Source organism: Melitaea cinxia, chromosome 26 (genome assembly GCF_905220565.1).
Source record: "Melitaea cinxia chromosome 26, ilMelCinx1.1, whole genome shotgun sequence".
Classification (NCBI taxonomy): domain Eukaryota; kingdom Metazoa; phylum Arthropoda; class Insecta; order Lepidoptera; family Nymphalidae; genus Melitaea; species Melitaea cinxia.
Window position 1 is genome coordinate 11,198,720 of NC_059419.1, and position 21,290 is coordinate 11,220,009.

Below are 21,290 nucleotides of genomic sequence, written 5' to 3' on the forward strand. Positions count from 1 at the left end.
ATTTCATTAGAAATCTTCATCAGTCAAATAACAATTTCGTAATAAATCAGCTAAATTAAAGAGGTTATTAATTTGCAAGACAATCATATTGCTCAATGTGCGTTAACCCGTACATATGTACGAGTATATATACCTCAAAACTTTTGACTGGGGTCACCGATTCCGGTGTTTTTTTAAACGAAAGGTTGTACGTGTCATAACTGATTACGCGTATTTACTTGACTATTTTTTCGTCTACTTACGTTATATTACCTGTTGATGTGATTGAAGTCGGTTTTTTTAGTTTCCGAGCAAACGCAATCATTCAAAAAGTAAGGTAGGCTACAAAAGATCACACTGTGATTTTGAATACTTACGAAAATGTGAACATGACCAAAATTTCCACTGGCGTAGAGGATGTAGAATGTCATAAATATAAACTATAATGAAACGATAATGAAAACCGAATTTCGAAATGAAAATATGGATAACTATTAAGAACAACTTTTACATTTTTGAAAAACCTTTTTAAAATTTCCGGCCAGAATTAATTCCATTTTTTTTTTTTTTTTGTAAAATTCCTTTGTGTTGGAGCAAATTTTTCGTAACTCGATATTGCGTCCTTGAAGTCCAGATAAAGTAATATAGAGATTATTAGATACACTTGTAGAAAACAAAATGTAAAAAATTATAAAAATTCTGTAAGGCAGATCGAGGCATAACTTTCATTATTTGGTAATTGAAGAGAACTGACTGGGTATTTCCATACAATTAGCTCGGTTTCACTTCTAATTCAATCATATATTAACGGAGTTACTTAAAACCATAGCGTCTGCAATGTCGTTGAATTATTGAGAGCTTCAAAATAACAATCGTGGTATGAATACCGTTGAATGAAAAATTTAATAGTGATCGTAAAAGGTTCAAACATAAGTTTTTCATAAGAAAAATATAATAGCATATGTATTCTTGCTTCCATATCTTTATATATTAGGTATATTAACTATACACTTAAAATCTTAGGCATAGACCTCTTTCCCCATGTAGGAGATGGATCAGAGCTTAATCCAGCACGCTGCTCCACTGCGGGTAAACGCTTCAGCCTGCAATATCCCACGGCTGGGCATAGATCTCTTTCCCCATTTAGGAGATGGATCAGAGTTTGATCCACCACGCGGGTCCACTGCGGGTTGGCGGATATATTTCCTACTATTTGAGTAACAATCGCTATCAGGTGTACATGATAACAACCGGGACCGACGGCTTCACGTGCTCTCCGAGGCACGGTGGAGAGACCCACAAGGACTAATAAAACTAACAAGCAGACCGGAAATAAATATTTGTATAAACACAAATATCCGCTCCGAGCGTGAATCGAACCCGTGACCGTCTGTGTTTAGGCGTCGCTGATACGGCACACGCACCATTAAACCAAACTCGACTAGCCCGTTGGCGCAGTTTGTAGTGACCCTGCTTTCTGCTCCGAGGATTGTAGGTTCGATTCCCGCCCCGAGTCTGGGTGTAATATAAATATTTATTTATATATTTATATATGTATTATTTATAAGTATGTTTATCGGAAAAAAAATATGTAGCTGTATACCAGTCGGCTGTAACCTATAACACAAGCATTAAGTTGCTTACTTTAGGAACAGACGAACGAAAAGAAAAAAAAAAAGCGGTCGTCAATACACCACCCATATCTCTAAGTTATATTTTTAAACATTTTAGATTATTATGTAAAACGAAATTTAAAACCGCCTAATACATTCTAGCCCTCATCCAACCGAAAATTTCTGACTCCTTTGCTTTATTAAAAAAATAATACTTGTTACGTTAATCTATTGTTTCCCCAAGGGTAAAGAGGGGGTAGATAATGACATGACACTTTCTGTGGGTTATTACTGACTTTGATAAATCTTGTGAAATCTACCCTCGAGATGTTCCCGTTGGCGACGCTTCAGTTGGGACTTTTTTTTAATGATACTCCGTTAACCTGTCACATTAACTTGTGGAAGAGTGTTTTTAAATAAAATGATATCTCTATCCTCAACTTTGTTTATAAATGTATATATTTTTTTGATTTGATAATATTCTGACTTTTAGTATGAAATTAGTTTTCATGTGTTTAAACATAATGCTATTCATTATACGGTTATCAGGTAACTAAGGCTGGTGGCATATAACCGCAATCTTTACTAAAATGTTATGACTTTTTTGTTCCTGATATTAGCGCATTAAAACAAGATAACAAACTCTTCAGAGTTTTAATATTAGTTTAGATAACGCGTAATTACTTGACTATTTTTTCGTCGATCTACTTTGTATTTATTACTTGTCGATGTAATTGAATTCGGTTTTTTTTTTCGTTTGCGAGCAAACACAATTATTTAATAAACTAATTACTATGAATTTAAATTTCTATTAACTATGTGTTAATTGCTATATTTAATTTGTATATCAGTTTCTTCGGGTAATTTTTGTACGTTCAAAATTAAAGGGTAACCGTTCTTAATACTTTTATCGCACTATTGTTTATAGTATTATGTGAAGATTTAATAATTGTGTCAAAACTGTGTGTCTTCCTAACAAATACGTAAAAATTTTGACTAATCAAATTATATTTTATATTATACATTCATCAAAAACATCACCTCTACTTTGAAAGTTGGTTTTATAAACATTCAAGATCTTAAGGAAAAAATTCTCGAAAGAATTTCAGGGTGATTTTTAGGCAACTGTTTACACCCGTCGACGTTTCATAATAAAGGTCTGAGAGATCGTGTTTTGAGAGTTTTCATCATCTTTAGAGTATATTGTCACCTTGTACAACACAAAAATGAGATTTTTTTTTCAATTTAAAAATGTTACTTTAGTAGTAATTATGTACATTATCTGTAACAATCTGATTTATGACTGAGCTAAGACCTCTTTTTTAAGAATAAAACTTAATCACGATTTTCTACTATAGATTCAGCCTGATTAGGTTTATTTTAATTTTGGAGTTTACTCGAGCTTACTTCTTAATAATCGATTTTCATATAAGATCCCGGTATAAAAAAAAATATGAAGAGTAAAATCTACTAAACGAATAACCTCGTTACGTTTCTCGTAACGCCATCTATCGGAGCTCAGTAGGGTTCCGATAGACGACGACGTTTACTAATAACTTTAAATATAACAAAAAAATAGGAAGATAGAAGTATCAAGAACGGTTATTATATTTTCTTTATAATTTCTGTAAGTTTATTAACCGTTCTTACTACTTCTATCTTCATCCAGTCACCCCGTAAATATTTAATATTATTTGATTCATTTATTTTCTATTTGATATGGTATTAATCTTTTTCTTAGACTAGTAATCCTTTCTTGTGCTTATTTAGGCAGTCGATCTAAAAGAAAAGTCCAGTCGTGCGTCGGAGTTGACTTACACACTTTTGTTATTGTCGTTCGTACGTATGTACTCTCCGTTCAAGGGTAGGAAGGAATTTAAATCTACCACGCTGATTTACTGCGGGTTGGCGGATATATTTCGTACTATGAGTAATGATCACTATCAGGTGTATATGATAACAGCGAAACAGACAGCTTCACGTGCTTGAGAGAATTCTGGAAGGAACCACGAGATTACAATCAGACCAGACACAAATATTTGCATTACTTTATAATGTTAGTTCCATAAAACATTTGTATGTTTGTATGGGGTTGCTGTGACCTGTAATTGTGTGATTGAGTGAAAGGCTTCGACGACGCGTTTGCGCTATGGTCACAGCACTGGTTTGTGGCTGTTGCGCTGGCTGGCGTGGTCTGGGGATTTGTGCAGTCCTTGTGGGTCGCCCCACCATGCCTCGGAGAGCACGTTAAGCCGTCGGTTTTAGTTTTTATCATGTACACCTGATAGCGATTATTCATAGTAGGGAATACATCCACCAACCTGTATTGGAACAACGTGGTAGATTAAGCTCTAATCCTTCACCTACATGGGGACCTATGCAACTCAGCAGTTGAATATTACAGGCTGAAGCGTAAGGGGCTTTTTAACCGACTTCCAAAAAAGGAGGAGGTTCTCAATTCGACTGTATTTTTTTTTTTATGTATGTTACATCAGAATTTATGACCGTGCGGATCGATTTCGAAAATGTTTTTTAATCGAAAGGTGGTGTGTGTCAATTAATCCCATTTAAATTTATTTGAGATCTAACAACTACTTTTCGAGTTATATCTAATAATGCGTTTTTACTTGACGCTTTTTTCGTCGACCTACGTTGTATTATACCGCATAACTTTCTACTGGATGTACTGATTTTGATAATTCTTTTTTTGTTGGAAAGAAGATATCCCTAGTTTAGTACCATGATAAGGAAACCAGGATCTGATGATGGGATCCCAGAAAATCGAGGGAATTTCTTGAAAATCCGCAATAACTTTTTACTGGGTGTACCGATTTTAATAATTTTTAATTTAATCGAAAGCTGATGTTTGTCATTGGTCACATATAAATTTTATTGAGATCTAATAACTACTTTTTGAGTAATCTTTGATAACACGTAGTTATTTGACTATTTTATCGTCGATCTACGTTGTATTACTTGTCGATGTAATTAAAGTCGGTTTTTTTTCGTTTGCGAGCAAACACAATTTTTGTTTAAAAATGTTATAAATGGATACATGATGTACTGAAAAATTGAGTTTTAATAATTTATTAAATTCCCGAAAACGAAAATCCAATATCCTCTATTCCTCAAATCCAATTTTAGAATTATAAAGATAGTATTAACATACAAAGTGGTGATCTCGTAACGCTGTTTAGTTATTCATGAGATCTGAATGGCATACGTCATATCGTGTAGCACATTAATGTATTAAGTTACATACATCCATATGTATGTCCGTATATGTTGAGACAAAGGATAATCTTGATTACGTACCGCTACTACGGTTCTTCGGACTTATTATTATTTTACTCTAAGTTTCGGGTGCATGAAGTCTTAAGAAGTTTTTAGAAAGGATTGGTGAATAAGTTTATAAAAATCAGAAAATTCCAAAGCAAAAGTCCAACGAAGCCACTACTATTCAGTTTATAATGCTTTTACATATTAAGGATCTGGCTAGAAAATACAGAATAAATAGGATTTTTACTAATTTTTATTCAAATTGGCATTCAGAACGAGAACAGAAACAAAACAAATGGTAGTGGATTTGAGTACCTCAATCGCGACCTATGGAAGATTTTTGTTTAAAAGCGATTTTTTTTTTGTAAATGAACGAAGGGATTTTGGGGATGCTGAGAGACGTCTCATTTGACATGACAGTTCCAAGATAGCTTTTGTCTCAAGACGAAGTCACGCAATTATTTTAATTGTGCAAAATACTTTTTGAACTTCTGAAGCGTCAAAGTCTTTTGATACTATATCATGATGTATAGCACTGTTATCAAAATTTAATAATCATTTAGAAGTTTTTGGTTAATAACTAATATAGCGTAGAAAATTATAATACAATGGGTAGACTGGTAGAGATGTTTTTAAAGTGCAATAAAGAATATATATACAAAACTAATTATAGAATAATAAGGTAGTGCACAGCAGGAAATATCCTACTCAAAATCTGCAGAAGCGCGACTGGGGAAGTCTTCGATTTCATAAAAAATCAGGGCTGAATAATACTGCTTTCAAGCAGTGTTGTGTTCCTGTGAATGGTAATGTGATCAGAGTTCCTGAGAGGATTGGTGGTAGGGTCGGCAATGCACTTGAGATGCTTTTGAAGTTTTATAACCTACGGTAATCGCTTACCATCGTCAGACCTTAATAAGGGTAGTTGACTGAGGTGTGAACTTGTATAAAAGATGAAAAAAATAATTAGAGTCAATACGTCAAAATCGATTCCTATTTCAACCTTTATTCCATCCAACTGATAAACAAAGAAATTTGGAATAACTATTCAGAAATATTGGCTTATTGCTGATAAGGTAACCGTTACAAACTGTGTATACAAATCATTTTTGACACAGTTTCCATAACACGAGCGTAAATATTCAAATCGCGTCTAGCTAAGTTGTGTATTTGTGAATTTTATATAATGGTATGGGTAAGAATAATTAATTTTCATACTTTATACATAGGTAACTAAGATTCTAAGCTCGTTTTTGGCAGCGGGTAGCTGCTCGGTTTGATGAGTTGTGCCATATTAATGTCAATATTTTATTTGAATGCAGATCAGAATGACTTTCACCGCAGTACAGCGTGCAGCAATACTTGGTCATAATGATAGAACCAAAGGAACACAAATTTTGCATTCAAAATTTCTTCAAACTCTTTCTACGTGAATAATAAATATAATATTTCGTAAGTAGGAATGGAAATACTCCCAACATTAGCATAATATCATGTATATTTTGGTTTTATTGAAAAACCTTTTCATTTTACGAGGGGTTCGAATAAAAGGCACCTTATCGCTGTTTAACTGATAGCTTCCTTTGGCCCTTTTTTCATTACAACCTTCAATAAACGTTCTCCCACTGATATAGTTGGGTAAACTTGTTTGTTGTGAAGATCCTTTTTTTGCGATATATTTATTTTTTTGATCGGATTTTTTAATATATTTTTTGTTGTTGTCAACAAGAAAATAAAATATAGAATAATTGGTAGAGTAGTAAAGATGATATTAGAAGTAAAAGAAGGAGTAAATAACCGGTATACAAAAAATATGAAGAAAAAACGAAAAAAACTGATTGCAATCACATCGACAAGTAATACAACGAAGTTAGACGAAAAAATAGTCATGTAAATACGCGCTATCAAAGATTACTCAAAAAAACAACTACGTGACAAGTATCAGCTTTCGATTAAAAGAAGAATCATGAAAATCCGTAAAGCCAGTGAAAAGTTATGTGGTATAATACAACGTAGGTTGACAAAAAAAATAGTCAAATTCACATTTTTAGATATAACTGAAAAATACTTAAATTTAAATAGGACTACCTGACGCACATTTGCTTAAATAATTGTGTTTGCTCGCAAACGAAATAAAAACCGACTTCAATTACATCGACAAGTAATACAACGTAGATCGACGAAAAAATACTCAAGCAACTACGCGTTATCAAAGATTACTCAAAAAGTAGTTATCAGATCTCGATAAAATTTATATGTGACCACATGATAAACATCAGCTTTCGATTAAATTAAAAATTATCAAAATCGATTCACCCAGTAAAAAGTTATTGCGGATTTACGAGAGTTTCCCTCGATTTCTCAGGGATTCCATCATCAGATCATGGTTTCCTTATCATGGTACCAAACTAGGGATATCCCCTTTCCAGCAAAAAAAGAATTATCAAAATCGGTACATCCAGTAGAAAGTTATGCAGTAAAAGCGTCAAATAAAAACGCATTATTAGATTTTTTTTTTTTTAATTCTTTAATATTTTTTTTAGGGACTTTAGTCTACACAGACATGCCAGCCCCATCATACCCTAATTCTCACTATGTCTAAGAAATGGAAAAAGAATCATTGATGATGTAAGATCATATTAACTAGCAAATTTGCTGCATCAGACAAAGGTTCTGTTAACACAGAAAAAAAAGTACCCATATCAAATTTATTTATACTAAATCGTTTCATCAATAATTCTCTCTCCGTTTCGTATTTACAACATTCACTTAATATGTGGTGTTCCATCGTCTAGCAGGCCGCATGTGTCACAATATTCAGCTTTTTTCGTTAAAAAGGCAAACTTTTTAGATGGAAAATGGCCTGAACGTAATTTGAATGCTGTAGTGATGTACTTCCTACTAATCCTTGTTTTTATAAACCAAGGTAAACGAGGGGGCTGATTTTGAATAATTTTGTACCATATACCCTTTTCTTTACTTCTTTGGTCGAAATATTCTTTAAATTTTTGATGACAATCAATTTTAAATTTAGTCAAACTTTCTGAAAAAGTAGGTAAAACATGAAGTTCCAATCCTTCATTTATAGCTATTTTTGCTAGACAGTCAGCCTTCTCGTTACCACTAAGACCTATATGCGATGGAACCCACTGCAGCTTATTATTAGATATAACTCGAAAAGTAGTTGTTAGATCTCAAATAAATTTTAATGGGACCAATTGGCACACACCACCTTTCGATTAAAACAAAATTTGTCGAAATTGGTCTACCCGGTCAAAAGTTCTGATGTAACATACATTTAAAAAAAAATACAGTCGAATTGAGAACCTCCTCCTTTTTTGGAAGTCGGTTAAAAAATACAATCCAATTGAGCACCTCCTCCTTTTTTGGAAGTCGGATAATAAAATAAGACGAACAAGGACGAATATGTGAAACAAACTATTTATTTATTTTGACAATAATGTTAGCATTGAGAGCAACTGTAACACCATATCGCTAGCGTGGTAATGTAATTAGTCAAGCAAATATTAATAACGTATTAAGTTTTACGAGTGTCAGTGGCTGGCGATTGCTCAGAAGAACGCCATGTGGAAGCGAACCTTTGTGTTCAATTTGGTATCGAGTATTGTTCTTGCTGAGCTGATTAAAAAGGGTAAGTTAGTGCTTCAAGTAACTAAAGTGGTCTTCTTGTCAAATTTGAAATAAAGAGAGATAAATGGATATTTATATGTGGCAATTACACAGAAATAAACACCAAACAAAACAAATAAGAAAAATATAGTTAAAAGTCCAAATATTAAAAAAATACCGTGCGTCTGCATTACTCTGTTGCAAATTGGGTTTAAGAAACCCAACACTAATTTTCAATGATGCCATTTGCTTGATCGTGGAGAAGTTTGTGTGATTGAAGGAAATTAACGAACTTGGGGTCTAAGCTGTTTTTACTGTGTTTTTTTTTCGGCTGAGATCTCATCTAAGGTTAAGCCCACCTTTGCCATTAACTATACATCTAATTTTCTTTATATTCTTTTTTAGTTCCAAAAATTTTATAATAAAAATGCCTACGCAGTTAACACAGTCTTCTAAGTATAGATTATATAGGGATTGTTCTTCGGAATAGTCGTAGTTTTTAACAAATAATAAATAAGATAATATTTCTTTGATTAAAAGTTGCGAGACAATAGAGACTTACACCAAGTCCAATCGGATTTTTACTGATGAAGATAATAAGAAGTTCAGAGCAAAAAATTTTGTAGAAATTGTTTTAATTAACATCATAATATTCATACTTTTAAAATATCTCGAAATCTAAACATTTCGATAGAAATAACTTAACGACACATGTTTGTGAATACTAAAGGCCTTTTTCAATGATCTATCTCTGGTTTACTAGCGACAGGTTTTTTGATACAGTTTTAATGGAGTTACGTCGAAATTCTTTTTCTTTTAAGCAAATTCAGAGATAAATAGAGTATTGGAACTGGTTGTAAATGTACAAACATCTTTCAAAAGGAATTTAATTAATAAAATATTTTCTACTTCTTTTGTATTCATTTTGAAGTCCTTGCAGATCTAAAAACGCAATCGATTTTGCACGGTTGCCATATAAACGCCTGTTACATTAAATACTCTCAAGTACCCTACGTTAATGCCTATCAGAGCTAACGTCACTCCATCGTATTAACACGCATGTCAACACACGCGGGCTAATGCAAGCGTATCCAATTTACTAAATTTATATATTAAATAATACTGGTTGGTCTGAAGTATTATTGTATTCTTGTCATGAGTAAGGGTATCCAGAGTTTCTGGGGAGAGTAGAGGATAGGAATCTGACCGCCATTAATCTTAGAGAAGATCATAGACAAATGATTAAGTGTTGTGTTTCTGTGGTAAGGAAGGTAAAGAGCTCCTAAGGAGTTTTAGGGGTTAAGTCAACAATATGATTGCAATCTTGCTAGAATTACAGGCTTCTATAGGCTACGGTAATTACTTACATGTTTGCCACCCTTATAGTAGTAAAAAAAAAAAACAAGAATGGAAGTAAATTTTCGGAAATAATCAACCAGTTTATTTGTCTTCAAATCGCTGACTCATCTTTTTGGGTATAACCATAAAAAATGCAAAAGGTCAAGCCCTAATTAATTCTGATTAAAAATGTCGATTCCACCAAATCGAAAAGAAAAATCGTTATTGTTGTATTTGTCGAGGTTTTGATGGATGTTTCATACCGGAGTCAATAGTTTCTAGGTTTGTTGGCGTACATGATTTATTACCATATGATGACTTGCACGAAATATTTTAGGGCTTAGATGCATTGGACGTAGTTGTGGCTCGCCTGAAAGTAGCGGCTGTATTACAAATACCTGATTTGTTTTTTATATTCAAATAATGGTTACAACCAGTGCCGTATTTTAATTTGCCACCTCATAAATTAAGAGAAAAAAGGTAAAAGCAGTGTATGTATTAGGGATATGTTGGTCAATGGTCGATTATTTTTGGTGAAGTTTAGGTTGCCTTCTTTTTAGTTATCCATCGTTGTAAAAATTTATTAATTTTCCAAATCCCTATGCTTGGCTTGCACCACTCCTCGTACTCGGCTTTCGCCACCGCTCGCATTATTATGCTCCGGGATATGGATTGCTCTTTTGGCCCTAGGGTAAATACATCCAGTGATACACGGTTAGATTTTTTTCCATTAAGAAAGAAAATAGAGCAAGTCTACTCATCATCATCATCATCATCATCGTTCCAGCCTATTGCAGTCCACTGCTGGACATAGGCCTCCACAATTTCACGCCTAAAATGGCGTGAACTCATGTGTTTTGCCCATAATCACCACGCTGGGCAGACGGGTTGGTAACCGCAGGGCTGGCTTTGTCGCACCGAAGACGCTGCTGCCCGTCTTCGGCCTGTGTATTCAAAGCCAGCTGTTGGATGGTTATCCCGCCATCAGTCGACTTTTTAAGTTCCAAGGTGGTAGTAGAACTGTGTTATCCCTTAGTCGCCTCTTACGACGCCCACGGGAAGAGAGGGGGTGGCTATATTCTTTGGTGCCGTAACCACACAGCATACAACAAATTATATTTCTGCATTATTTTGTGTACAGACAAAACATATAGCGGTCTCTTAACACCGGAATGTGTGAAGAATTACAATCAAATGTACATAACGAGGGAGGTGCCACCGCGGCGGTATTTATACCACCATGAGATCCTCGCTGGTCTTGAAGAACTTGAAAAAAGTGCGAATATTGATGTAAGAACCACTTAACTTGTATATATGTATATAATTATGTCTTATTATTTTTTTAAAAGTTTTTATTTTCTTTTTGCTTCTATTTGTATTATTATTTTAAGCCACACTTAACTTCTTCCTAAGTTATTATTATAATTTTTATTTAATTTACTATGATCTAGAACTTAACTAGCCCGTTGGCGCAGTTTGTAGCGGCCCTGTTTTCTCGGCGGGTTGCGGGTTCGATTCTCGCCGGCGTCTGGGTGTAATATTTGTATTAATATATGTATTATTTCTATGTATATTTAAAAAAATAGTTCTACAGAACCTGTAACACAAGCATTAAGTTGCTTATCATAGGAACAGACGACCGTGTCCGTGGGATGTTATAAGATATTTATTTATTTATTATTTATATTATCTAAAAACCGAACTGAATAAAGGTATATTTTTGTACACGTGTTCCTAAACATATATTTGTTTTAATGTATGTTTTCAATTATACCATGTACCGTGTCTGATCACAACACCGTAACTAAACAATACCAATGTAAAAGAATATTTTTCTCTTGATATTTTTTTTTATTATTACTAACTGATTTGTCACAAGATGTCTTTTAATGTTCATAAAACATACTATTTAAAGTTTTTATTTTGAAGTAAAGCTTCTTTACGCACGCTTGATTTGGGGGTTAAGCTGGTGAATGCGTGACGAGAGCGTTACGAAAAGTGTGATCGGGCGAGGCGAACGGAAGTTGAGAGGGAGATATAAGTTAGTGAAGATAGAAAGAGAAAGAGTTACGTTTCGTAAGTTTTACCTCAGTCGTGTGGTCAAACAAAAACAAAGAACTTATTACATATGAAACAAGGTCTAGCAAACTTAATAAAGTTTGAGTGCGTCAAGAATCTCAAGAGATTGTAGTTTTAGTTGGTTACAACTATGTAAAATATATGCAAACTACTAAGTGTGGATTACCAGAATTTTATTATTCTTCCAGATAGGCTTTAGGATAGTGGGGGGTAAAAAAATATCCATTGAAATGGCGCCTTACCAAGTCTTGTATGGAAAGTATTGTGGAGGGACCTTAATTGCACCAGAGTGGGTCCTCACTGCTGCTCATTGCAAGTAAGTAATGTTTTTGAAGTTAATCAAGCTATAAATGGTAAGTTAACACTTTCTAGTGTTTGATGTGTGTTCATATTAACTTAAGAAGACAGTTTTGCAAACATCTCTTTTACACTCAGTAAAATTAACTCAAAATTAAAGAAAGCTTCTGGGGAGGGTTGGTGGTAGGGTCAGCAAAACGTTTTCGATGCTTCTGGTGTTGCAGGCGTCTATAGGCTACGGTAATCGCTTATCGCGGTCACCAACCCGCCTGCCCAGCGTGGTAACTATGGGCAACACACATGAGTTCACACCATTTTTGGCGTGAACTTGTGGAGGCCTATGTCCAGCAGTAGACTGTGATAGGCTGAAATGATGATGATGATGATGATGAATCGCTTATCATCAGCTGATCCGTACGCTTGTTTGCCGATGTTGTTGTATTTAAAAAAATACCGCCGTATTTTTGTTTATATTATTATTTTAGTGTTAAAGAACCATTTGTCTACGCTGGTTCAACGCAACGAGATCATACCAAAGGGTACCGTATATGCGCGCACTTCTTGCATCCGCTCTGGGATCAAGCAAACCCTCGTGACCACGACTACGACTACCAGCTGGTACTCTTGGACAGACCAATACCAGTGACACCAGCGTCTAGGCCGATTGCTATCGGTTCACACAGTGACATTGTGGCTGGTCAGATGGTTTCTGTTACCGGTTGGGGACATTTGGCATTCAAGGTAAGGAGTCATTGTAACATTTTTGGAATATTTGTTTTAGTATTTAGCCTGATTCTTATGTAACGAAAATTCTGGATTCATAACAGTAATAACATCAAAAGGCAAAACAGAAAATTAAAAACAAAGTAGATCCTACAATCTAATAATACAATAATATATACCTACTCTTTTTATGTTAAAATCTCCTCTACCCCAAGGTTGTCTGGAAGAAATCGCTTACCTAGCGATAAGACCGCCTTTGTGCATAAATATTGTTTTGCAAATTTTATTTTTAAAGATGTGTGTTATGTTAGCTTGTAATATGCACAATAAAGTATATTTCTTCTTCTTCTTCTTCTTCTTCAGTAATAACATCCATTTTGTACAAATCTATCTGTCAATTTTTAACTTTATTTCTTATTGAATACCGTTTACATTATGTCATGTAGTATAATAAACTTAAAGCTATTTTTTCCTTAAACTAACGCGGGTGGAACTGCAGGACACAGCTAGTAATTTAATAAAGTAATAATACATACATTATGAAGCGATGATTCGAATGAGTTTTTGAAGCCCAATTGAATGAAGACATTATTTTGATAAGCTATTTTTTACTAAGTTATGCTATTAGACACACACGTCCATATTGTTTAGGAAATGAAGAGCATAAATGCCTTATAGGTTAATTAACTAGTTGTAAATTTGAACGGTAATGATATTTTTTTACAGAAAAGCGGAATGCAAAATATTCTCCGTCGAATATACATTCCAATAATGTCACAAGAAAAATGCAGTCTTATGGACAACGAGGTCTACCAGAAGTTAACTCCGCGAATGTTTTGCGCTGGTTATGTTGAGGGTAACAAGGATTCGTGTCAGGTATAATCATAATCTTCTTAAATGTCTTTTAGAAACCTTTTGCACCTTTTATACTTGCCTTCAAAAGGTGTCTGAGAATACAAGCAACGACGCTTTTGTATCCTGCTTACAAGCATTAAGAGTTGATAGCGATTGTCATAGGTGTCAGTGATAGGCAAAAATTTCCGATAACTGTCCAAGCTCCAGAATTTTTTCATATATTTACGGGCTAATTTATTTATTTATTTGTTATCATATATAGTATGATAGGAAAAAATATCTTGTGACCAGCACAATAGATTGACCCTCTATGCCCTCATCAACAATAACAATCTGATGTAGAGCACAGCAGGAAATTTCCTGCTCAAAATATGGAGCAGCCGGACTGGGGTAGTAACTCGACCTTACAGAAGATCACAGCTAAATAATACCGTTTTCAAGCAGTGTTGAGTTCCTGTTGGTGAGTAAGGAGACCAGGGCTTCTGGGGGGAATTGGCGATAAGGTCGGCAATGCGCTTGCGATGCTTATGGTGTTGCAGACGTCTATAAGCTATGGTAATCGCTTACCATCAAGTGAGCCCTACGCTTGTTTACCGAACCATTTGTATATTCAGAACCATGTGTGTGTGTGTATGTGTAAAAAAAAAAAAAAAACATCTTTAGTATACATATTTAATTACTGTTATTAATGCAATAACTTTCTCCTCAGGGTGACTCCGGAGGACCTGTCGTAATAAATGGCAAAGTGGTTGGTTTAGTTTCATATGGCGTGGGATGTGCAGCCCCCAACAAGCCTGGAGTATACTCGAACGTACCGGCTGCAAGAGACTGGATAAGGAACGTCACCGGTCTGCCGTTGTAGTAATATTTAGTTATAAGTGATTTAATAAATATATTTATAAACACAATTTGGGCTCAATTATTTAAGGTTATGTTATTTTCGCAACAATTTTCGAATTTTTGTCAGCAAAATATTTTCTTTAGAGTATTTGTTTAGATTCTATAAATATTTTTACAATAGTGTTAAGAACGAATAAAATAAATAAAATTTGACGAAAAGTGACACCTTGTGGAACTCGAAATTGTTTTGACAAAACTTGTAGTTTTCTTCTGTTTTGTTTACTAAATATCAAAAAAGGGTATTTTTTGTTTGGTAACAATTAAATGATAAAAATTGTAATTGAATTAAGATGTGTGATTTTTAGAATAATAATTGCTACGCAAGGACCAGGAAACTTAAAGAATTTATTACTCAGAGTGCGAAAAAGACGCTATAAATAATTATTTTAAATAGTATATTTAGGATGCCATTAATAATTAAATCTTTTCGAGGTGAACTCTATATTCATTACTCAAAAAAAAAAAAAAAATAATAATAATAATTTAATCATTCTTAGTAATCTTAACTCTCGTTATATTTTTTTTATTAAACTAAAAATTACTTATATGAAAAATAAATATTATTATCAGCTCTCGCTTCAGCCTTGTCCTACTAATGGGCATAGGGCTCTTTCCCCATGTAGGAAAAGAATCAGAGCTTAATCCACCACGCTGCTCCAATGCGGGTTGGCGGATTATCAGCTCAACACCCACTAAAACCTAACAGTGCCCGTGTCACTACCACCGTAGTCATTGTGGGGCGCTACTGGATCGTTAACGCATGCAACCGTGACGCCCCGACGGTAGGCCCGCCTATGCAGGCCACCTACGTAGTGTACAGTATTAGTATGTTTGTTCATAAATAAACAAAATATACCGTGATAGCATGTAAGTAACATAATTTTTCATGTTCCTCGGCAATTCGCTAATGTAATTTAATTAATTTCGCTTAAATATGTTTTAGGTTTTATTACGTAAAGTTTAATATTTTTGGTAGAAAATTTTTAAAAACCTTTTGCGCTTAATGAAGACGGCCGAGCTCCCAGGACGACGTATTAATTTTTCTTCGCCCGAAATCCTATTAAAGCAAGCTTTTCTTTTATGATAAAAAATAATAAGGATTTCGTTTTTTACATAATTATTTATAATTAACATTAATTTAATAATAAATTTAAAATAAATGTTGATAGCGTTAAATTTATAAGCGGCGGATGATAGAGAAGTTAAAATAGGAAATAAAAACCTATGTCAAACAGTCTTATTTTGTATATATACGTGGGAATCTGTAGCGCATTCGCCCAAGCTTCATAGCAGTTTATTTCTTAGATATAGTTATTAAATTAAGCTCGAATGCAATGTTAGTTCATATAAATACTAGCTGAACCCGCAAACGATGTTTTGCCATGTTATTAACCCCCTCAATATCCCCCCCCCCCCTCCTTATAAATAAGGGGTATGAAAAATAGATCTTGGCCGATTCTCAGACCAACCCGATATGCGCACAAAATTTCATAAAAATCGGTCCAGTTGTTTCGGAGGAGTATTGTAATTCTCGTGTCGCAAAATATTGCGAGAATTTTATATATAAAATGTTTGTTTCATAGCTAAGTACATTTCACCGCACAACGACGATCAAAAGTTGATTTTTCGTATAACATCTCTCATTCACATATTCAGACCTTGGCGCGTCCTTGCGAGCGACAGTACGAAACATAAGAGAAAAAATTACATAAAAAAACGTTGCTTTTATTTACGAGCATTTTTTAAATAGATGCTATTCTATAATTTAAGGAAAAATAATAATAATATGAGGTGTTGAAAAGGCCAAGTATTATTGAAGTAGGATGTGCCTTATATGGGATATATTTTTCACAAATTCTTGAGCAGCCCGACTCGGTATACACGTCAGCCTATCGCAGTCCACGTTTGGACATGGGCTTCCACAATTTCGCATCAAAAATGGCGTGAACTCATCTGATTTGGCCATAGTAACCACGCTGGGCGGAGAGAGGAGGAGACGGGTTGGTGACCGCAGGGCTGGCTTTGTCGCACCGAAGATCACCGCTGCTGCCCGTCTTCGGCCTGTGTATTCGAAGCCAGCTGTTAGATGGTTATCTCGCCATCAATCGGCTTTTAAAGTTCCAAGATGGTACTAGAACTGTGTTATCCCTTAGTCGCCTCTTACGACACCTGCAGGAAGAGAGGGGGTGCCTATATTCTTTAATGCCGTAACCACACAGCAGATTTATTTGCTTGTTATTTTATTTATTTGTTACTTTCATATAATATAACTAACGTAGCTCTTTAACTAATAACATATTTCTCTTAAAACAATTCTTTACAAACATCGATGACTAAAATCATCACTGAAACAAACAACATTCTACTTGTTATTTTCCTAAAAAAAAAAAAAAACGAACAACGTGGCGTGCATTTAAACAATAAGTTTCCGTATGTTATAACACTTCAATCTGCATTCAAGTCGAGTCTCCGCGAGTGTTTTCCGAGCGTTTTCGCCGCAAAAACTAGTTCGTATGCGGAGAGACGTGACCATGATTTATTTACAAACCGAGAGTGCGGGATGACGCTTTTATTTATCTAAGACAGAGCCTCTCAAAGTTTTTTTTTGTCCACAGAAAATCGCTTTAGCACTTTGACACAACTTTTATTTAACCCTTCAGCAGGCGCGCGTACATTTGGAACACCAGCAGGCGCGGCTAACACAAAGTGCAACGTCCCAATAGGTGTAATTAATTTTTAATAACTATAAAAATACTGCATTTCATAACAACGTATGAAATATTATAAATCTACGGCGCGACCGCTGAAGGGTTAAAAATTTATGTCAAAGTGCTAACAATATATGCATAACTTTATAACATAAACCTTAAAAAATCTGATATTTCGTATTGATAATACTATGGTACGAATTCATTTCAAAATATGATAAGTAATGACATTATGGACTAAAAATACAAGTAATTTAAATGTAAGTTTAAATAAAACAACTATGTGAAGATTGTGGGTAGTAGTATTTTATTTCAAAACTTGAAAAGTAATATTAATATGGATTTTAAAAGTATTTTATTCATTATTATAACTAATAATTAATTTATTTACTATTAACAGGTATAAATTTAATTAAATACATGTCGTGCCCATTTTGTTTTCAATGTTTTATTATCAATGAAATTCTTTTGTAATAATGGAGTCAGTCTAATAACATTGTAGCTAGCTTTAAACAAGATAATAAATATAATAATAATAATAAATATAAATATATAAATAAATATAACATATAACATACACACACGGTCGTCTGTTCCTATGGTAAGCAACTTGTTACAGGTAACAGCCGACTGTTATAGCTATTTTTTTTTATAAACATACATAGAAATAATACATATATAAATATATAAATACAAATATATATTACACCCAGACTCAGGCGGGAATCGAACCCGCAACCCGCAGAACAGAAAGCAGGGACACTACAAACTGCGCCAACGGGCTAGTCATTTCTAACGCATGAGAACGTTAGAGATCAGAATAAAGTTGAAAGTGTCGCTAAAAGTTTTCTGTTTTGTATTGTAATTCAACGGGAAAATGCTGCCAGCATTCATATCACCATTCCACGTGGAAATGATAATTATTAAAAACAACTATCAGTTCATATTCATTTTTCAGTTGTATAGTATTATAAATACATATAATATTGTAAAATGACGGAATAAATGTGTTATCATAAAATTTCTGGTAATTGTAAAATCGTTGGTGAGTTTTGCTATATATGCGATAATCGTAATCGACCACTAGCGCCATCTATTAGAGGTAATTCTTAACTTCAGTTTATACTACAAAACATAATAATAAGACCTAAAATGTGCCTCGCAACGTCGTAAAGTTTGAGAGCCTGTGATCTAAGGGTTTCTGATTCGACAATACGAATGAAATATCATCCGTCGAAGATTTTCAGCCAAGTTCGTGAAGGTTCTGTCCTCGGGCAGTTTTGATGTGATGAAATTATATGTACGTCCATACATATATGCCTACATTAGTCAATTGATATTAAAAAATTTCTATCAGTGAACTCTTCCTAAGAGAAAAAAAGCTAATATATTGACTGCTACGTAACAGAAGATCAATAATAACCTTCAGAACCTTGATTGAATCTAAATCAGATTGTAATTACTACTCCTTCTAGTTACTTCAACTTTGGTCTAACTTAAAATACAGACTATATTATTTCAATTAATGACAAGATATTTTTATATATGATGAAAAAAAATTTCGAAAAAATATTCAACATGTGTTCAACATTCAAAAATACCGAATAAAAAACACAAAATAAGTACCTCGACCTTAAAGAAGATCACAGCTAAATAAGGTGACCAAAGCTCGTGGAGTGAATTGGGGGTAGTTGAGCGGTATGCTTGTTTAACGACTTAGTTGTATTTAAAAAATAAATAAATTACTTTCTGTACTTAGTTGTGTGTGTTTAAAGATTCTCTGTCTGTAAAAAAAATGTAATCTGTTAATAAGACCACACGCATTGATTGCCACAAGCCTGGCATGCAACTAGGTTAAATAGAAATCTCTTTGTAAGAACTGCAGGCTCGGAAACAATGAGCACCTCGTAGTAGCACTGTAAGCTGATAAATTTACATAAAAACAAGCATTGGTGACGGCGTAATCAAGTAGTCAAAAGGACTGGTTGTCAACTGTTGGAAATTACCAAAATTTAAATCTTTAGCCCATTTAAGATATCATCGTGATTTGTTGCTTAGTTTATATTTTTGGATGTTTTGGTTGGTCTCAGTGGATTGGCTTCAAGTGGGATAATATCATAAACAAACAATTTTTTTTTGTTTTCCAACCAATTCCATCACTCTCCGGATCGTCGATCTGCCTAATACCACCAGCAGAGGTTGTCAATTGGTCACATTACCGCTGTTACCTTTACAGTCTGGGGTTTTCTATAAAAAAATCATAATCGCAGGTGACAACGCCTTTGCCAAAAACGCCATTGCCAACGACAAAAACTAAATATGAAGTTTTTGACTCCAAGATTATATTAACAATAAAGATGTGTGGATTTAATGGCACTGCATTTCATGCAAGATTTTACTAATTTTATTATAAAACACATTTTTTTTAAAGTAATTCCAGAGTTTTTTTCCAATTCTTCTCTACAGAATGTACATTTCGATTCGGTGTTATCTGCACTTTTAACTATAATTAATAAATTAAAATAAATATAATTTAATTTGCAAAATGGCGATTCAAAAGTGCTTTTAAAGCCAATTTAAACAAACTCATTTTAGATTTCGATTTTGCACTCTGCCTTCTGGCACTTCTCTCTAAGTTGGTATCTTGTTGATTTCTTTCATGAATTATTCTTCTATTTTTAATGTCTACAATAAATTACTGATAAACAAATACTCATCGTTATCATTAAGATAAAGGTTGACACTACCCACAGCAGTGACCAAATGTGGTATTGAAGACTTCCCTCCTGAACCAATCACGTAGTATTGGTCTCTCAGTAAACTAAACTCTTAGTAGCTCAGTACCTTTCCCAAAGTCTTCTAGTCCCAACAGTGGAAATATTATGGGGTATTTTTAATATAAACGTACCAGTAATATCAAGCGTTATTTTAAAAACAATAATATTAAAGAGCCCGATAAGGGCCGCTATTAACGTAGCGAAGTTTTTAATTTAGCGAGGAGTCGCGGTCCCGGGGGAAATAGCGGGACGTATTAATGTCTGGGAATATATATATTTATGTTACAGTTCGATGCGTAACTGATATTTTATGCAAATGTCTAGTCATGTTGTGAAAATAAAAATCTGAGTATAAATTTGAAGGGTCACAAAGTCTTTTTGATTGTCAAATTTTCTGATTTATACATGAAAAAAAATATAGCATTTGAAATTGCTTGTGTCAAATAAAAATTAAGTTATTCTAAATACTTGTAGCGACACCTATTGTTAATTTTAGTAATCATTACATTTAGTAGATTGTTCTATTGTGTACCTAAAAATCACTCTTACAAAAAAAATGGTTACCGATCGTATAAATTAATGTAAGCATAAATGTATTAAATCATCATCATCATCATCATCATCATCATCATCATCATCATTTCAGCCTATCACAGTCCACTGCTGGACATAGGCCTCCACAAGTTCACGCCAAAAATGGTGTGAACTCATGTTTGTTGTCCATAGTCACCACGCTGGGCAGGCGGATTGGTGACCGCAGGGCTGGCTTTGTCGCACCGAAGACGTTGCAGCACGTCTTCAGCCTGTGTATTTCAAAGCCAGCAGTTGGATGGTTATCCCGCCACTGGTTGGCTTTTTAAGTTCCAAGGTGGTAGCGGAACTGTGTTATCCCTTAGTTGCCTCTTACGACACCCACGAGAAGAGAGGGGGTGGCTATATTTTTTAGTACCGTAGCCGCACAGTAAAGGGGTACAATAAAGTGGTATTGTAAGGGTAAGATTGTATTTTGTGAGCTTAGAAATTAGAATTATGAAAATTAGTTTAAAGAAATATATTCGTATTAAACATAGGTAACAAATAAAAGACTTTCTATTTCAACGTGTTCGATTTTT

General features: G+C 34.1%; 1 protein-coding gene across 1 annotated transcript; it reads left to right on the top strand.

The window, feature by feature from the left end:
- The first annotated feature begins 8,456 nt into the window (after positions 1-8,456).
- Positions 8,457-14,693, top strand: LOC123666480 (trypsin 3A1-like). The gene is made up of 6 exons (XM_045600571.1): positions 8,457-8,523; positions 10,942-11,129; positions 12,107-12,234; positions 12,701-12,956; positions 13,665-13,814; positions 14,503-14,693. Exons 1-6 carry the CDS (start codon positions 8,457-8,459, stop codon positions 14,653-14,655), a joined length of 942 nt encoding a protein of 313 aa, XP_045456527.1. The 3' UTR covers positions 14,656-14,693.
- The last annotated feature ends 6,597 nt before the right edge of the window (positions 14,694-21,290 follow it).